At 42.4% G+C, this 19294-nt stretch overlaps 1 protein-coding gene across 8 annotated transcripts in view; it reads right to left on the reverse strand.

Annotated features, from left to right (window-relative positions):
- Positions 1-276: 276 nt before the first annotated feature.
- The window catches only part of kmt5b (lysine methyltransferase 5B), a 49378-nt gene continuing 30360 nt past the window's right edge, over positions 277-19294 (reverse strand). For all 8 annotated transcript variants that reach the window (XM_055649449.1, XM_055649447.1, XM_055649446.1 and 5 more), the window contains 5 exons: positions 18796-18962; positions 14903-14922; positions 14664-14800; positions 11901-12088; positions 277-2169 (listed from right to left, as the gene is read on the reverse strand). In XM_055649449.1, coding sequence (XP_055505424.1) covers positions 545-2169; positions 11901-12088; positions 14664-14800; positions 14903-14922; positions 18796-18962 — 2137 coding nt within the window. In that variant the 3' untranslated portion in view covers positions 277-544. The remainder of the gene's footprint in view (positions 2170-11900; positions 12089-14663; positions 14801-14902; positions 14923-18795; positions 18963-19294) is intronic.

The following is a 19294-nucleotide window of genomic DNA, read 5'->3' on the forward strand; positions in this document are numbered from 1 at the left end:
CTGGGACAGCATACAGTGTAAAACGGACAAAACCTGGGGGAAAACGAGCGAACCTAAAATCTAAAATTCCTTTGCTGGTGATAAGACAGCTATTAGAAAGTTGTGTTGCTTGTTTGTACTTGCTGCCACTATTTTTTGTAGTTTTCTTCAACCTTCATTTATAAAGCACAGCAAGCTACTGCTTAAGTTTCATTTTAAAACATCAGAATACCCACCATAATTGTGTTTCAAAATATTGAGGCTCAAAAGGAGAAATAAATGAGAAGAAACCTGGTCTTTATGTACAACAATTCTGCTTTATACCTTAATTCTACCACAGAGCGAGTTCCCTCCAAAACTCAGAATTGCACATGGTAAGGCTATTAATAGTACAATAAAAATCTGCAAAAACAAAATCAAATGAGTCAATATACTGTACACTTTCTACAATATTTATGTTGATAATGAATACAGAAGTGCCATCAAAATTTTACAGTAAATTCATTCAAATGTGGAATAATTGATTGGAAAGTACTGTACATTATGGTGAGTATAGAACCAAAACTTATGCGTTAAGCCTTAATGACTGATCTTCTCTTCTCCTTGATGAGATGTCGATATCAATGGAATCTTTACCAACAATCAGTCGTAGTCTTTTTGCCTGAGGAAGTGGAATAAAGTCATCTTCAAATTCATCATCATAATCGTCATCCTCAGATGACGAGGAAGATGAAGATGATGACGAGGATGACGTCAAAGATGAGGAAGTATCATCATCATCATCATCTTCCTCTTCCTCTTCATCATCTCTGTGTTGTCTGTGCTGACACAACTCCCCATTAGGTCTCAAAAAAACAGCATTGTCACAACACACACCGCTGTCACAGAGGTCTTCCATGATGGACTGTGATCGCTTAATTCCTTTATTCTGTTCCTCACGTTTCAGCTGTATCTTGAGTTTTGTAGAATTACTTCCTGAGCCTGTGGTGAATCCATTACTGAGCTTTGCTACATAATTGTTACTTTTGTCATTTTCATAGTCTTTGCTCAGTTTTATACTAATTTTGGATTTCTTTCCATCCACTTCTTGGTCATTAGTCTTACTACTGCTACTGTCACGTCTCCTACGCAGAGTCAACTTGGGAATTCCAGTACTGTTTTCAAGTATTAATTGTGCATCATATCTTGTGATTCGTCGTTTCTTTCTGTTTCTCTCTCCCGTTGCTCTGGATAAATCACCTTTTATTTTATGAGATTGTGAACTTTTTGATTTGTGAGAAGCCATGAATGAATCAGAAGTGCCATCTTTTGATGAACCAACACAGTCTCTGTAAACACCAGAAACATTAACCAAGTCAACCTTTTCAGCCCCATTAAGATTGCGAAGTGGAGGACTTACCAACGCTGGTATAGATTCCCCCTTTGTATCCTCTTTTACAGAGCAAGACAACGTGCGCTCACATTTATCCAATTGTGCAGCAATTTTTTCTAGTTTTCCTTGTGATTTCCTCCTACTCAAACATACCCCACTCTTTTGGCAGTTTAAACCTACATCAGATTCTTGAATTAATGGATTTACACGGGTGCCATCACATACATGTTGAATTGAGTCCATAAGTTCACTCTTTTCTGTGCAATGAATACTTTCATTGTCTACTTTATTTGGTTCAAGATCCAGTAAAGGAGGAATCTCACAGGACCCTCTAAGGGAAAGTCTTGTTCTTTTTGCCCGCCGGGTCAAGTAGGCACAAGGAATTGTCCCATTACGCAAGCGAGAAATTTTATGCAGTTCTTTTACAGAATTGATGTTATTTTCTCCAACAGCATGTCTAGTCAGACACCTACCCGAACCTTCAAATTTTGCTGGCCCCTCCAAGACTTTGTCCTTCTCAAGTGGCAAATTCTTATAAAGAACTACTTTAGGTTCCTTCAGCACAATGTTGTCCATTTCAAGACTTCCAAAAGTGGTCTTTTGTTCCGACCTCCTAGATTCACTTCTTAATCTTGATTTTGAGGGCAAAGACCTTACCGGCCTTGAGGTTTTCAATTTCTTTGGTACCTTTGAATTACCCACAGAACACATTTTTGAAGAGGATGAGGTAGAATTAGAGGCAGTTGATGTTCTGGGCAACATTTGCCTTGTTCTGCTTTTACTATCCTTTTTTAGATTGATTGATTTTCTAGTTGCAGCTGAAAAAGATAAATAAATACTATAATTTGCAATGCTGATTTTCCAACAAAAACTACTTTCTTGTTTCCCAAGAAAAACATAATGTTGGATCACAAATACTGAATTGATTTCTGCAGGACTTTTTTCAATGTTTTCATCACTATACATTTCTATCATTTAAATACCGACATATTCTATCATTTAAATACCGACAAGCTACAATCGCAGGAACTGTAGATACATCAGCAGTGTGATCATGACTAAATTACTTTTGTTTACTTTTTACACAATTCAAAATGCAAAGAAAACAATAATGTGACTCTCTTAGGGACAGTATAATTTCCCCTTCCCTATCCCCATCCACTTGTCAAGTAGTTACAAGGAAGATTTGTGTCATGCACATCAGCATTTAAAAAAAAAACTTTTATAGAATTTACAATATTTACTTGAACACTTTACTTGTCATGCATGTGCTCAAACTTTTACTGTTCCTTTCAATACATGGAGCTTCAGCTTTTAATCAGCATCAACAACTCTCAGGTGACCACATTAAAATGATTTCACATGACAGATTACAAAAGAGATTTTGAAAGGATATTAATATGGATGTCTAAATGGATCACAAATCCTTATTAGGATTGCAACTTTCTCAAAAGAGCAAGGGAAATATTAAAGCACTAGTCATGAGCTTAAGAGCAATCATTCGTTAGTTATGATTACATCAGCTTCAGCAGAAATCTTGCTAATTTTTAAAGAACTCATGGGCTTCACTTTATGAAAACTTGAAGATATTCGGCTAGTCTTACAGGCGAAGGCCTGCACTTTGTCATCTCCCCAAGTCTGTACTTATAGATCCGGCCTATCTTGATGATCTTAGCATCCTAAGTTCGGGGGGGGGGGGGGGGGGGGGGGGGGGGGGGGGAAGAGGAGAAGAGAGCCTAAAGATCAACATGATCTCCAATGGTGCACTGAGGAACATTTACCTCCAAAATGTTTCGATAAGTGACTGCAGATGGAATCTTGAGCGCAAAACAAACTGCTGGGGAACTCAGTGGGTCATGGCCCCCTTCTCTCTCCCCTTCCAATCTGCCCGGGTCATAGAAACAATAGAAAAATAGGTGGAGGAGTAGGCCATTCGGCCCTTTGCGCCAGCACCGCCATTCCATATGATCATGGCTGATCATCCAAAATCAGTACCCCGTTCCTGCTTTTCCCCCCATATCCCTCGATTCCTTTAGCCCCAAGAGTTAAATTTAACTCTCTCCTTTCATGCACACTTTCTTTCCACTCCATCTGCCCTAACATTCAGTTCCTTTTCCCTCCCCCCCCCCCCCCTTCTCCATCTGATCTTCACCTACTATCTCCTTCGGGTCCCCTATTTCTCTCCAGTCAGTTTCCCTCATTCCCACCATCCCTCCTTCTGTTTATACATTTGACTCCTCACCTTTCTTTTCTTAATCAGATTCCACCAGCTGTAGCCTTTTGATTTCTCTACTTATCACCCCCAGCCTTTTGACTATCTCCACCCTTTCTCCATCTGCCAATCCGCCCCTCCTTAGCTGAGCCAACCATCGCTACTAGCCAGCTCTCCCCCCACCCCTTCCCCTCACCTCATTCTACCAGTTATCTACCCCCCCCACCTCTGTTTTGATGAAGCCCCCAACCTAAAACACCAACTGTTCATTTTCCTCCACAGGGGCATCACATACCCACAATCCCCATCCAAATCACAAAACCACGTATCCTGCTTTGCTCCAAAATGACGCAGGACCAGATTCTCTAACATATATGGTGACCAAAAGTGTTGCAGGAAAAAGCTGAGGGAACCCAGTAGCAGGGCAAACATTCCAAATCAGTCACTAAAATGTATCTGCTGTTCCAGACTTGCTCCCGTTTAAGTAGGTAAATGCCAATAGTTCCAATCCAGGAAAATCCAGTCCATTAATATTTAACGTTAAAAGCAATTTAATTACTAAAATAACAAAATAAATCTGTAGGTCAGAGATGATGCAAAGTTTAGAAATCTTTGTTCCACAGCAATCCCTGGTGTCCAAGGCGTGGAACTACAGGTTCACATTTTTACAAAATGAAATACAGAATCAGAAGAGTATGACAATAAATGAGTGATTCAAATAGGGAAAGCTTAACATTATACAACCCAAAAATATAAAACTTTCCACATTCCACAGACATCCTGGATGGTAGTTTAATAAGTACTGTAAAGTGCAGAGAGTGGAGGGTGGATCAGGGGGTTATTAATGGGCATGGGTGAGAGAATAGGTTGCAGGAAAATAAGGGCAAATAGTATTGATGGGATTGCTTTGAGAGCCTGCAGTCATGATGGCCTTTTAACTCATAAGGAAATAGGAATATGAAAATGAAAAATATGTAAGTGAAATAGGGGCTGGTAGGTGGAACCAAATGAGATAGGAATGTTGGGCAGATGGCGTCAGGTGGGAAGGGGAGAGGTTTGAGACAGAGGCGAGTGGATGATTGGCAGAAACAAATCAGGAAAGAAAATCAATGGACCCAAGTGGGGGATGGGAAGGTGTAGGTAAAGACAGAGGCTGGAAGGCAATAAGTGGGAACAGATAAGGGAGAAATTATGGAACCAGACAAGGAGGGGATAAGAATAAGGGTGGGCCAAGGGAGAAGAAAAGCGAGTGGGTAGGTGTGTGAGTGATGGGCACGTAAAACCAGGTGGGGAAGGGTCTGAAATCTATGTACCTGGGGAGGGAAAGAGAAGAGAGAATGGAAAAAGTGAACAAAAGGAGAGGGAACCAAAGATGGGCTGGTACGAGTGGGAAAGAAACCTGGTGGCGTGGGTTAGCTTAAATTGGAAAATTAATTGATCATACAAATGAGTTGTTCACAAAAGTTGGGAGGTTAATCTTCAGTCTAAAATGGCCATTCAAGAGGCCACATGTAAAGCATTGGTCTCCCTATTTAAGGATGGATGTTAATGCTTTGGAAGTAGAAGAGTAGAACACAAAGTAACTCATTGGGTCGGGCAGCATCTCTGGGGGATATGGATAGGTAATGCTTTGGTTTGAGGCACGAGTTGCTATCCGAGTTTCTCCAACAATGCGTAAGAATTGTGTCCTGCGTAAGAATCCAGCATCTACTGTTCCTGTGTTAGAAAGAGCAGGTTGTTTTATAATCAAAAGTTGGATAGTCATGGCTTGTATCTCCTGGAGTTTAAGAGACAATCAGAGACATGATTGAAACAAACGGGGCTCTGAGGGTCAATAGGGTGGATTTAGAGAGAACATTTCCATGGTGAGATTCTAGAATGAGAGAAGATAGACACAAAAAGATGGAGTAATTCAGCGGGACAGGCATCATCTCTGGAGAGAAGGAATGGGTGACGTTTCAGGTCGAGACGCTTCTTCGAAATGCGAATGAAGGAGAATTTTATAAAAATATGGGGTCGCCATTTAAGACAGATGAAGCAAATATTTTCTCTCAGAGGATCAGTGGAGGCAGTGTTTCTGAATATTTTTAAGGAAGAGATCGTTTCTTGATAAGCAAGGGGGAGAAGGGTTACATGGGTAGAAGGGGAATGAGGAAATAAAATTACAATCAGATCAGCCATAATCTTACGAATAGCAGAGTAGCCTTGTGGGACCTTGTGGCCCATTCATAGAAACACAGAAAATAGGTGCAGGAGTAGGCCATTCGGCCCTTCGAGCCTGCACCGCCATTCAATATGATCATGGCTGATCATCCAACTCAGTATCCTGTACCTGCCTTCTCTCCATACCCCCTGATGCCTTTAGCCACAAGGGACACATCTAACTCCCTCTTGAATATAGCCAATGAACTGGCCCCAACTACTTTCTGTGGCTGAGAGTTACAGAGATTCACCACTCTCTGTGTGAAAAATGTTTTTCTCATCTCGGTCCTAAAGGATTTCCCCTTTATCCTTAAACTGTGACCCCGTTGTCCTGGACTTCCCCAACATCGGGATCAATCTTCCTGCATCTAGCCTGTCCGACCCCTTAATAATTTTGTAAGTTTCTATAAGATCCCCCCTCAATCTTCTAAATTCTAGCGTGTACATGCCGAGTCTATCCAATCTTTCTTCATATGAAAGTCCTGACATCCCAGGAATCAATCTGGTGAACCTTCTCTGTACTCCCCCTATGGCAAGAATGTCTTTCCTCAGATTTGGAGACCAAAGCTGTACACAATACTCCAGGTGTGGTCTCACCAATACCCTGTACAACTGCAGTAGAACCTCCCTGCTCCTATACTCAAATTCCTGTTCTTAATTCATGTGCACATTTATACTGGCTTCACTGGCAAGTCCACATTTATTGCCCATTCCTAACTCCCTCAAAGGTGATGAGGAGCCACTTTCTTGCATTGCTGCTGTCCTTTCTGGTGAAGGTACTCTCATGATACTCTTGGTGGGGAATATTGGGAATTAGACCAAGTACTGGAAGAGTGTTTTTATTTTAGAAACATAGAAAATAAGTGCAGAAGTAGGCCATTCGGACCTTCAAGCCAGCACCACCATTCAATATGATCACGGCTGATCTTCCAAAATCAGTATCCCATTCCTGCTTTCTCCCCATATCTCTTGATTCCATTAGCCCCAAGAGCTATATCTAACTATCCCTTGAAAATTCAATCCCGCTAAACGAGTTCATCTAATAGGGACATAGCTCAGCATCTAATGCTCAAATCTAGAACACTTCTCGTGGCTTGCACAACCAGAATACAAGTGTTGAAACACAAAAGGAGCTAATTTTCTAGGCTTTGAAATTTGAGCAGCAACCGTCACTGTGGTCCATCCATAGGGTTTCAGGCAACTTGTATTACACATTTCTGGAGCTGGTCATCCTGCCTCTCAAGAAAGCACTAGCAGAGAGGGATTGCATGATTGCCAGATAGACAAAGACTCAGGGGACCCAGGAGCATCTTGCACACCAAGCAGTTTTCAGTCAGAAATATAGATGGTAGAAGGAAATGCAGCTAGCAAAGAAAGAACACTATGGCACTACCATAGTTAACACAGTTGTACACGGAGAGTAAAGAAATGTGCCAGGAGCAGTAATGAAACAATCTATATTTGGGGTAGCAGATCACTTTGCATCTCTGCTTTACTTTATACTTCTCTTGATTAAATTCCATATGGCTGTTTTTCCCCCCAGACTATTCGACTGGCTCCAGATTTACTTAATTGCTAAAGTTTTTCTCCTCACAAGCAATCTTGTGGCCAATTTTTGTATCAAATTCAAAATCACTGGCCTTTGAGCTTGTTAGCATAAAATAGTCCAGGGGAGAACTATGCAACCAGCCAAAGAGAAAGGGTAATAAGTTTCCATTATAGGCCAACTGGTTCAACATTAGAGTGAGCAAATTCCATTCTGAGAAAATGGCATAGATTTGATCAAGGAGAGTCAGCGTGGATTTGATAACCGGAGGTCAAGTCTGACTATCAGTCAAGTATTCATTTGAGACACCACAAACGCCCCACACCATGACTTCCCTTTTGGATCCTGAGGAGGGGCTACCCTCTTGCATTTAATATGTACAAGATATTCTGAATTTCTCTACTTCTGTTGTCCAGAGCCACTTCATTTCATCTTCTTATCATCCGAATTGCTCTCTACTTCTCCGTGGATTGTCACCATGTCGTGGTGGAGAAGCTTGTGTTGCCCGAGAGCGATGCCGTCTGGAGCTATGTTCCTGGTCGGGCCACCCATGGCGGTAAGGTCGATGGGGAGGTCCCTGACAAAGAGCAATCCAACCAAGACCTCAACGGTGGAACAAGCAGAGGACGATGGCTGACCTTAGTGGAGCGTCACAACGGCTGGGAAGGTGGATGAAGGCTGCAGCAGAAAAGGGTCTCTGGTCGTCTTGGACTCCATGTTACTGGATCCTGGCCCAGATCGGTCAAGGACAGTGGGTTGGCTGTCTGTGCACCAGTGTCCCGCGATAAACAAAGTCACGCACAGGCATCCTCCATATAGGGAATAGCACCATGGAGACACCCATGGTCAGCTATGACCGAAGGGGGCCTTGCTCTCTTAAGATCTCACTTTTATCCTCCAAAAATGCAAAAGACTTACTTGATAAGAATTCCCCTCTACTTATCATACATTTCCATTTCCCAAATCATATCCTCGATTTCCTTTGTTAGCCGAGGTTCCTTAATCTTACCATCTTTGCTTCTTACCTATACTCTTATTCTGTTTTTTTCCCTCTAGCAGCTTCTCCTAGTCTACTTTTACATTTTATCCATAGGATTAAAGTCAATCTTTTGCCAAGACCATGACTTTAGATCCAAATATTTCCTTTTCTATGACGACCTTGAAGCTTACCAAATCGTGGTCAATGTTCACAAAGTGTTCTTTCACAGACATTCCACTTGCCCATCCTCATTCTCAGTATGTAGTACTCTCTACATACGGCTTTAGAAAGTTTCTGGATGCATTTAACAAATTCTAGCACACCCAAGCTCCTTATACTAATGCAATCTCAGTCAAATAGAACTTGGATTTGGGAAAGAGAAAATCGTTCACTGCTCCACCCCATTGCTTTTACATCCTCCTGCCATGTGTCTACATAATTGTTCTTCTAAATCTAGCTGAACATAGAAACAGAACATTTGGAGGCCTACAATATAATCATCCAAAAATTATTTCCCCTTTCTTATTTCTAAGTTCTATCCTTAAAGCTTAATTTGTCAATCGCTCAAGGGTATTCGTCGAGTCAAGTCAACTTTATTTGCCACATACACATACAAGATGTACAGTGAAATGAAAGTGGCAATGCCTGCGGGATTGTGCAAAACAGAACAGAACCAATATCTACATTTTCAAAAAGACACAACAGTAAATTAGTCCCCAGTGAGATTAGAGTTTACAGTCCTGATGGCCTGTGGGAAGAAACTCCGTCTCATCCTCTCTGTTTTCGCAGTGTGACAGCGGAGGCGCTTGCCTAACCGTAGCAGCTGGATCAGTCCGTTGCTGGGGTGGCAGGGGTCCTTCATTATCTTGCTGGCTCTGGATCTGCACCTCCTGGTTGTATAGGTCCTGCAGGGGAGGTGAGTATAGTTCCCATGGTACATTCGGCCGAACTCACTACTCTCTCCAGAGTCTTCCTGTCCTGGGCAGAAATGTTTCCAAACCAGATCGAGATGTTAACAGACAGGATGCTTTCTACAGCACCAGAGTGGAAGAATTGAAGGATTCTCAGAGAGATTCTGAATTTTCTCAGCTGCCTGAGGTGGTAAAGGCGCTGCCTTGCCTTTCTCACCAGTGCGGCAGTGTGTGTTGTCCATGTCAGATTCTCGGTGATGTGGACTCCCAGGTATTTAAAGCTGTTCACCCTACCCAGAGATGTTCAATCGGGTTCAAGCCCAGGCTCTAGCTGGGCCACTCAAGGACATTCACAGACTTGTCATGAAGCCACTCCTGCATTGTGTTGGTTGTGTGCTTAGGGACATTGTCCTGTTGGAAGGTGAACCTCCGCCCCAGTCTGAGGTCCAGCACGCTCTGGAGCAGGTTTTCATCAAGGATCTCTCTGTACTTTGCTCCGTTCATCTTCCCTTCTCCCAGTTCCTGCCACTGAAAAACATCCCCACAGCATGATGCTGCCACCACCATGCTTCACCGTGATGTGGTGGCAGCATCATGTGCCTTTTACTGAGGAATGGCTTCTGTCTGGCCACTCTGCTATAAAGGCCTGATTGGTGGAGTACTGCAGATGTAGTTGTCCTTCTGGAAGGTTCTCCCTTCTCCATAGAGGAACTCTGGAGCTCAGAGTGACCACTGGGTTCTTGGTCACCTCCCTGACCAAGGCCCTTCTCCCCCGATTGCTCAGTTTGGCCGGGCGGTTCCAAAGTTCTTCCATTTAAGAATGATGGAGGCCACTATGCTCTTCGGAACCAGCAATGCTGCAGAAATTGTTTTATACCCTTCCCCAGATCTATGTCTCGACACAATCCACCCTAGGAGGTCTACGGACAATTCCTTCTTCTTCATGGCTTGGTTTTTGCTCTGACATGCACTGTCAACTGTGGGACCTTATATTATACACAGGTGCGCGCCTTTCCAAATCATGTCCAATCAAATTAATTTACCACTGATGGACTCTAATGAAGTTGTAGAAACATCTTAAGGATAATCAATGGAAACAGGATGAACCAAAGCTCAATTAAGAGTGTCAAAGCAAAGGGTCTGAAATTTCTAAACACCTGTTTTCGCTTCTTCATTCTAGAGTATTGTGTGTAGTTTGATAATCATTTGTCAATCCCTCAAAGGTATTCTTTGAATTATTGATTGTTTGTTTATTGAAGAGGCACAGAAAAATGAATGTAATCTATTTTAAAATAAGGCTGTAACGAAACAAAAATGTTGAAAAAGTGAAGGGGTCTGAATAATTTCTGAATGCACTGTAAATACAATCAAGCAGTACAGTGCAAAGATGAAGCATACCACAAGCACGGCTTGGATGCTCTTCCTGAGCCTAACATATCAGCAGCCCAACACCTCTTCCCGTTTTGACCCCTCTTCTTTTACCGTCTTGCCTGAAAATACTGTATCCACGAGCATTGAGCTGCCATTTCTGACTTTTCCTCAGGTGTGTTTCTCCAATTACCACAATTTCTTAATCTCATGTGCTGATCCATTCTCAGCTCATCCATCTTACCTGCATAGCTACTTGCACTAAAGTAATTGCAGTTAAGTCTCTATTACGTCCCTCCCACCCATTAAACGCCTATTCAATTTATTATATATGCTTCTCTTCTCCTGCTACCATGTTATTTTGGGTCTCAACCTTGCCACACCCCCTGTGCCACGGGTATAAACCACCCTGGCAGAATATCCGTTTCCCTCCAGTTTAGGAGGAACCTGTCCTTTTTCATGCAGGCTACCTTTGCACAAAAAGGGATTCGAATTATCCAAATATCCGAAATCCACCCCCACTGCACCAACTTCGTAGCCATGCATTCAACTGCTATACCTTCCCATTTCTAAACTCATTACCTCATAGCACAGGGCACACAAACTTGAGAAGCCGTTCATGTGCATGAACAGAGATGAAGAATGGGAAGGGATAGAAATTTGACTGAGAAGGAAATTCCTCACTTGCTGGAATTTCTAGTGTTGTACATTGCCAAAGTATGTCACGTTTCAAAAGCAATTATAATTACTGGAACTTTATTCTTCATTCAGTTAGTGACAATGGGTAATCAATCTAAAATTGCCAGATAATAAAACAAAAGGCCCGAGAACATTTCTGTAAAATTGCTCTGCTGCATGGAGTGGTTGATCACTTCAGATAAAAGAGGAAGAACAAAAATAGACATGCAAAGAGAAAGCATGGCAATGTCACTGTTCCTTGATTACACAAGAAAAACGCAAAACAGGCTAGACTGTGTTGTATATTGTTCATGTTCTTGAACAAATGTTCTATCTCTCATGGCATCAGATGTAATGTTACATTGACAGTTCCTCTTGGGTTAAGGAAACTATCAAAGCTTTGTAGATTATGATCATGAATATTATTTAATGGAATTGCAAGGCAAGGACAAGGTAATGATGGCTCCAGTTCCAAACACAGCTGGGTACACTAGGCCCATTCCCATACATGAAAAATGGCCAATTGAAGAGGCACAGAAAAATAGAAATGAGGAAAGGATCAAGGAAATTAATGCAGGCAGAATTATACAACTGCAGAAAACTCTTGTAACGTCTACATACAAGAAAGATGAAAGCAAAACATATCACACTACCTTTTTCCTGAGTAATCTCTGCATCAGTGTTTGAGCTCACAGATTGGTTATCAAAGTTTTTTCCATTATCCCCCAACTTTTTTAATCTGTTTAAACGTTTATCTGTTTCTCGGAGTCCATACTTGCTGTTTATAACTGGCACAGGGTCAGGAAGTCCAGGCTTTGATCTGAATGCACCTTGGCCACGCCTAGAATACAAAAGCATGTCCCTTCCAATGTTACATATTTATATAAATTAAGTAGATAAATTGCTGAAATACTTAATACCTTAAATTAAAAAAAACTGGTGAGATTTAACTTTAAGTTTATCCAAAATATAAATAGATAAAAACTCAAGGTACTCTATCCTATTTTGTATAACCCAAGACTGAATATATCAGAGGTTGTGTCTATTTTATGCAAGAAACAAACACTGCTATTTAGCTGGATCAATCGACCACTTGTTTCCTCTTAATGCGACATAGAAATAAATGTCAATCCTCCCCAGTGATGTGAAGCAGCAGCAATAACTTACTCATCGAATTCAAAGGGCGAACGGCTGAGGAATGCAAGTATTCATCGATATTTTTAGATGTTCAGTTGTTTGCATTTATGAATATTTTAACTTCTTTTCACTGTACCTCAGTGCATCTGACAATAAACTAAACAAAACTGAGTGACATATTGCAACACAGTAGGCTATTCAGCCTGTTCGGACCATGCCAGCCCCGAGCAAACCAATATTTTCAATCATGTCCCAGGCTCTACTTTCCTCCACCCATGCAATTTAATTTTCTCTCCTATGCCCATTTCTGAGAACCCAAGTTGATTCTTCGCTGCCCATCTACACAAAAGAATAATTCACAGCAGCCAACTAACCTTCCCAGCACATCTTTGGGATGTGGGAAGAATCCAGAATACAATACAGAAATCCATGTGATCACAAGAACACTTACAAACTCCACACAGGATGCACCCAAGATAATGATCTAATCCAGGTTCCCAGAGCTGAGACAGCATCATTCACTCCTGTGCCATTGTGCCGGCATGAGATAAATTTTTTGAACTTTTATTTTTCAATGTTTCTAAACATTAGGAATGTCCAATTTTCGATAGCTATCCAAGCTGGGCAGCATGTTGGTTAGAAGTCAGAATCCTCCCCCATTTGATTTGTGGACAGTGCTTGTTTTGTTGCTAGTTCCCCACTAAAATGACAAGATTTACATTTCGGAGCACCTGCCTTGACAAAGGGCTTTGTTTCTGAGGATGAAGCTGCCTTTGTACTTCTCTGTCCTGGACCTCCTCCATGGCCAGAGTGAGCACCACCGGAAATTGGAGAAGCAGCACCTCATATTCCGCTTGGGCAGTCTGCACCCTAGTGGCATAAACATTGAATTCTCCAATTTCCGGTAGTCCTTGCCAAAGATCTTATAGCGAAGCAAGATGGGTTACTCTCACGCAAAAGTGTAGTACGCTCATGGGCGGATTCATGGGTGATTTTATGACTCATTTTAGCAACCAGCCCCCACCATCTTGTTCCGCCATCTTGCTCAGCCATCTCGCTTCCGGCCAAAGATTGGATCCGCAGTGGGGAGAGGGAGTGCGCGGCCCGGGGCAGCGGGAGAGGGAGTGTGGGGTCCAGGGCAGCGGGAGAGGGAATGTGGGATCCGGGGCAGCGGGAGAGGGAGTGCAGGGCAGCGGGGAGAGGGGCATAGGAGGGGGGGAGACATTGTAGTGAGGGGGCAGGCGAGGGAGTGCCAGGGGGGGGGGGATAAGGCCTAGTGTGTGTGAAGTTGCGGGGAGGTTTACAATGTTTCTTATTTACAATGTTTCTTGTGTTTACAATGTCCCTTGTCTAGTCTGAAATAAAGTTCATTATTGGATCAGAAGAAATATAATTGTGTGTGTGGTATATGATTATATACATTTATATAATTTTCATGTATGTGTGTTTATAAACATTTTATTCTTTAACAAGAATTAACAGAATTATGAGCTAACAGAATTATGAATCTAACCCTATATCACGCACAAAATGTCCCCCCCTGTCAATTACCCTGCGAGTCGGGTCGGTTCCGGTTACTACAGAATCAACTCAAACACTGCTTGTGAGCCTTTTAAAAAGAAATGATTTAAAAAACATTAAAAAAGACAATTGCCAGAATCAAATTTTATTCTTGACAAGAAGTTTGAACTGACAGATTTATGAATCTAACCCACACAAACTGTTGCCCCGCAACATTGATTACACTGCGAGTCGGGTCGGGTCAGGTAGGTTCAGGTTACTAAAAAGGGCGGGGAAAAATGCCCAGGATCCCCTCCATAGCGTACTACACGTCAGCCCATTGCATTTAGCAGGAGCAGCCTATCTTGCTCCGCTATAAGATCTTTGGCCCTTGCTGTCTCGTCCCCTTCTCAGCTCTCCCTCAGCCCTCGGGCTCCTTCTCCTCCTTTTTCCTTTCTTCTCCCCGCCCCCCCACCCTACATCAGTCTAAAGAAGGGTTTCGGCCCAAAACATTGCCTATTTACTTCGCTCCATAGATGCTGCCGCACCCGCTGAGCTTCTCCAGCACTTTTGTCTATCTTTGTCCAGCAAGTTCTCACTGAAGTATCTGAGTAAGTGGGAATTTAATTCAGATGTCATCGGCAAACCACTTCACCAAAACAAAAAGGATATTTGTGAAATACGTCTGAAATATGGAGTTTTAAATACAGAGTTCTTATCCAACTTTCAAGAGATACTGATTCGTATTAAATAATTAAATTAAGAATCAGCATTTTTACCTTTCACATGTATAGCATTCACAGAATTCATTATTTTCCCCAAAGAAACCATCTCCATAGTAACAGGAGATTTCTTCACCCGGTTCAATGTCTCTCAACGCTTTTACACAAGCTGTATCCCGACCAGTTGACACAAACTATGATTAGAAAGAAATAAAACATAAATTCTTGTTCAATAAATATCAGATTTAGATTTTCATGAAAATAATTGATTTGCAAAAAGTAAAATTATGGCTCACCTTACAGTTTGGCCTGCAGTCTTAAAGGAACATCAAATTGAGGAAGAAAACAGAATAAATTAATTCATAATTAAGATTAAAACAACTTTGAAAATTGAGTTTTATTCATAGTAAAATGCATGAGCATGCCTACTAAAATTTTGGTCTGATTGAAAGGCTCTCACTTTCCAACAGATATGCCTTGCTCTATGTGCAACACTGTCATGAAGTTAACATTGCTGTACAAGGCAGCAGTTGGGGGGCAGAATTACCGGCTTAACCGAGACGGCAGGGTGTGGGACCTTCGGGCGAGGCGGTCCCAGGAGACTGGGCTCACTGGAACCAGGGTTTTGACAATTTGGAACAGAGTGCAGTTAGTTCTGGTGAGCTAGATGTCATACCATAGGAATTTCTGAAATATGAAATTGCATGTTATCAGAGTATTTTTGAAAGTGGTTTAGTTACAATGCCTCCCAGCTGACCCCAACTGGAGTCACAAATGTTGGTTTGGAGTTGTGCCCCAGTGTACACTGAGCATCTTGTTAGTAAAGAAACCTGATTTTTTTTTTTTACATCACTGATGATGTATTCAGGAGCATCAATAGATGTATTTTTATCAATCACTGTCCTGGCGAAATCAGTGGCAACCAGGAATAGACTTGTTGACAACCAAGAATAGGGTGGCGACAACTGGAGAGACAGAGGACAGCTCGGAAAGTTGGCAACCAGGGCGGGGCGGGTTGGCAGCTCAAACAGCATCCTCCGAGAGAAGACCCAAATCGAGCTACAGAAAAACGCATGGGAAAACACCCCCAGGGGTGCCCGAGAGGAGGGGGGGGGAGGTGGGGTGAGGATGAGCACCCCAATTTGATGGATCAAAGGCTAATGACTAATGGCAATGGACAACCGACTACGAGTATGAAATGCAGATGTGGAAAAGTCTGCAAGAACAGCCGAGGCCTGAAGATTCACCAGATCCGGATGAAGTGTTTGGAGGGAGGGGGAGTGTCACATCGCACAGGTATTTTACCTGGTGAGACGCAGGAGGAGCCGGGCCCGGAAGCACCCCATAGAGCCCGAAGCTTCCAAGTGGCGCAACTAGTCACTCAGAACAGACCTCCGGAGAAGGTTCTAGTAATGTCTAGTAAAGGCTCTTGGGCAGGGCCGGTACACCTGGCGTCACAACCAGGTTCTTACACCCATCAGCATGGGAATCAGCAGCTGCAGACGAGCACGGCTCACCACCCAGATGATCACCTTTGTGAAGGCCGGAGTGCAGTTGCCAAGAACCAAAGCAGCCAGGAATCCGTCAGGAATCCTGGCGACTGCGCAGGACTTGCAGCTTTCTGTAGACCTGGTGAAACAGTTGAAGTTTCCACAGCACATTGCCACGACCACCCTGAGGCCAGACCAAAAACATCGTCGTGTTGGAACTGACAGTGCCGTGGGAGGACCGTCTGGAGGAGGCCCGCGAGAGGAAGACGACCAAGTACGAAGAGCTGGTCATAGACTGCCGTAAGCAGGGCTGGAAGGCAAGGTGTATGCCCATCAAGGTTGGCTGCAGAGGTTTTGCAGGGCAATTGCTCTACAAAGCCTTGAGTGCACTGGACATCAACGGAATGGAAAGAGAAAAACCATCAAAAACACCACAGAGGCAGCGGAGAAAGCCTCTAGATGGCTCTGGTTCAGGAGAGGAGGTCCATGGGGAGGTGCGAATGCCATCTGAACACAAGTCGTGGTCTGATCAATCACGGCTGGGTCAACTGGGTGAGGGTGTCCGATGTTGAAAGACTCGAAACACCCAATGACCCCAGGTTACATCACTGATGTTCAGGAGCATCAATTGATGTGTTTTTATCAAAAAAATAACTTTCTCTACTGCCCACTAATAACTAATTTGCTTGTTAGATTGCTGTTCTTAGTCACGTTTAGCAGTATTTGTAGTGTCCTGGCTAACATTTGGCCCTCAAGCCAGCAACAGGACAGGTGATTATCTAATCTATCACAATATTGATTGTGGATCTTGCTCTGAGAAAGTTAAAGAAATAGGTTGACTCATTGGCAAAGAGAGTAATTCAGATTCATTCATGGAATCCATCACCAGGTTATCGGTAACATGACTAAATGCATAGCTTGATCAAGAATTAATATTGTTAATGAAAGATGGGATACTGTTTACAAATGCAGTAGAGTTCTTGGATGATGCAACCCAGGGAGCAAAGAAGAGCCAATAAATCTACTGCTCTCAATTATTAAACAGCATTCAATAAGGTGATTGATGATTCCTGGAATTGAGAATAATATATATATATTTTTTGTGCTCTGCGCATTAACCCATGGGGATTATTTTCAAGTTGGTCAGCTACAGTGCCCGGTGTACATTAGGGATCAATGTTAGGAACTCATATTTATAACTAACCGATTATCGAATAGAAAACCAGAGTATTAATTACATTACAGTGTAGGTAATTAAGATGGTAAGTGGAATTTGTTTTTTATCATTAGAAGGTATACGGTTTATACCTTCTACAAGGTATAAACAGTATTTATACCTTGTAGAAGGTACGCGGAAAAGAAGGGAGAGGGGGAGGGCTTTGTAGTTACTTAAAATGGAGAATTCATGTTCAGGCCATTGATTATAAGCTACCCAATGGAATATGAGGTGTTGCTCCTCCAGTTTGCATTTGGCCTCACTCTGGCAATGGAGGAGGACCAGGACAGAAAAGTCAATACGGGAATGGGAAGAGTCGTCAGATTTGGTTAGCAACTGGGAGATCCATCAGAGCTCAAGAATACGGGGCAGCGGACGCCGAGTCTCCACTTGTCTCGTTGATGTCAAGGAGACAACATCAGGAACACCAGATGCAGTAGATGTGGTTATTCGAGGCCAATTTGTACATCTCTGTTTCACCTGGAAGGACTGTGGGGGTCCCTGGATGGAGAGAAGGGAGGTATAGGAACATGTGTTAAATCTCTAGTGGGTGCAGGGGAAAGTACCTGGGGAGCAGGTGGTTTGGGCGGGAAGATAAGTGAACAAAGGAGTTGCGGAAGGTGGACGGGGTGGAGATAGACATCAATGACAGCAGGGGGAGTCCATGTTTACTAAAGAAGAGAATATCTCGAATGTCTAAGAATGGAAAACCTCATCGTGGAAGCAGGTGCAATGAAGTCGGAGAAATTCAGAATACGGGAAGAGGCAGGGTGAGAGCAATGCAGACCAGATAACTGAGAGAGTTTGTAGGATTTTAGTATAGTCTGTCCACTGTGGTGGAAACAGAGAGATCAAGAAAGGTAAGAGAGGTGTCGATGATCCAATGAAATGGAAATGCAAGTGCTCAGGGATTTTTGGCCTACTTCTGTTCCCAGCATGTTTTATATAAAAAATGACTATTTTTTCTACATTACAGCATATCATTGGGTGCAGCTGGAAGACGGGAAAATGGTTGGGGACACGATCAAAGTCGGGGGATTGAGAATGGAAATATGATTGATTATGTGGTCAGAACAGGATTGGACATTCTGTGTACAGCTGGAGATGGGGAAATCAGGCACGTGTTGGGTTTTCCACAAGGCTTGAGCTGAAGACCATGCGTCGGTAGGCAGTTGGGAAGCATTTCCTTGGAGTGGCTGAATGTTGATTATATAGAGAGGTATACAAAATCAGCATTGGCATGGTAAAGCAGTCTTTTTCCTAGGACTGGCGAGTCAAGAATGAAGGCTTGGGTTTAAGGTGAGAGGGGAAAAGCTTTAATATCAACTTGAGGAGCAACTTTTTCCATACCGAGGAAAAAGTATGCATATGGTATTAACTGCTGGAGGAAGTGGTTTAGATCAAAAATTAAAGAATACAACTACTCTTCAAGATATGCTACTCATAAAATAATGCAATGTATATTACTTAGAAGGTTCCATACCATGGTTGATAAATGCAGCAGGTCCTAGCCATAGTTGAGCACAGTTCTTTCTTGTGGAAAACATAACACTAAAATCATTTTCTCCGTGCCGAAGTAGCATATTTTCTTCTATTTCTGACAACTCTGCTATGCAGCCAACCAGTAATTCAATCTTGTCATTCTTCTTCCTATTTGCAAATGATACATTGCATAGAATTAATATCTTTAGTATATGAAACGCATGGGTACTAACAGAATCGACAAACATAATTCCTGCTAGATTATGTGGAAAACATATTATTACGTTTCAAAGTTATCATTCATTACAAAATGCTAACCCATGTAGTTTATCTGTGCTAATATTGGAGATAAACATGAATTATCTTTAAAACTGAGCATAAATTATGTGAGGGACTAAATGTGCATAGTGAAAGATTTAAACAGAGCATTTAAGGCCAAGAGAGCACTACCTGAAGGTTCACTCTGTGGAGAAGGTGCTTTTAACTTTAGATTTAGGCAA

Source organism: Leucoraja erinacea, chromosome 18, assembly GCF_028641065.1.
Source record: "Leucoraja erinacea ecotype New England chromosome 18, Leri_hhj_1, whole genome shotgun sequence".
Lineage (NCBI taxonomy): Eukaryota > Metazoa > Chordata > Chondrichthyes > Rajiformes > Rajidae > Leucoraja > Leucoraja erinaceus.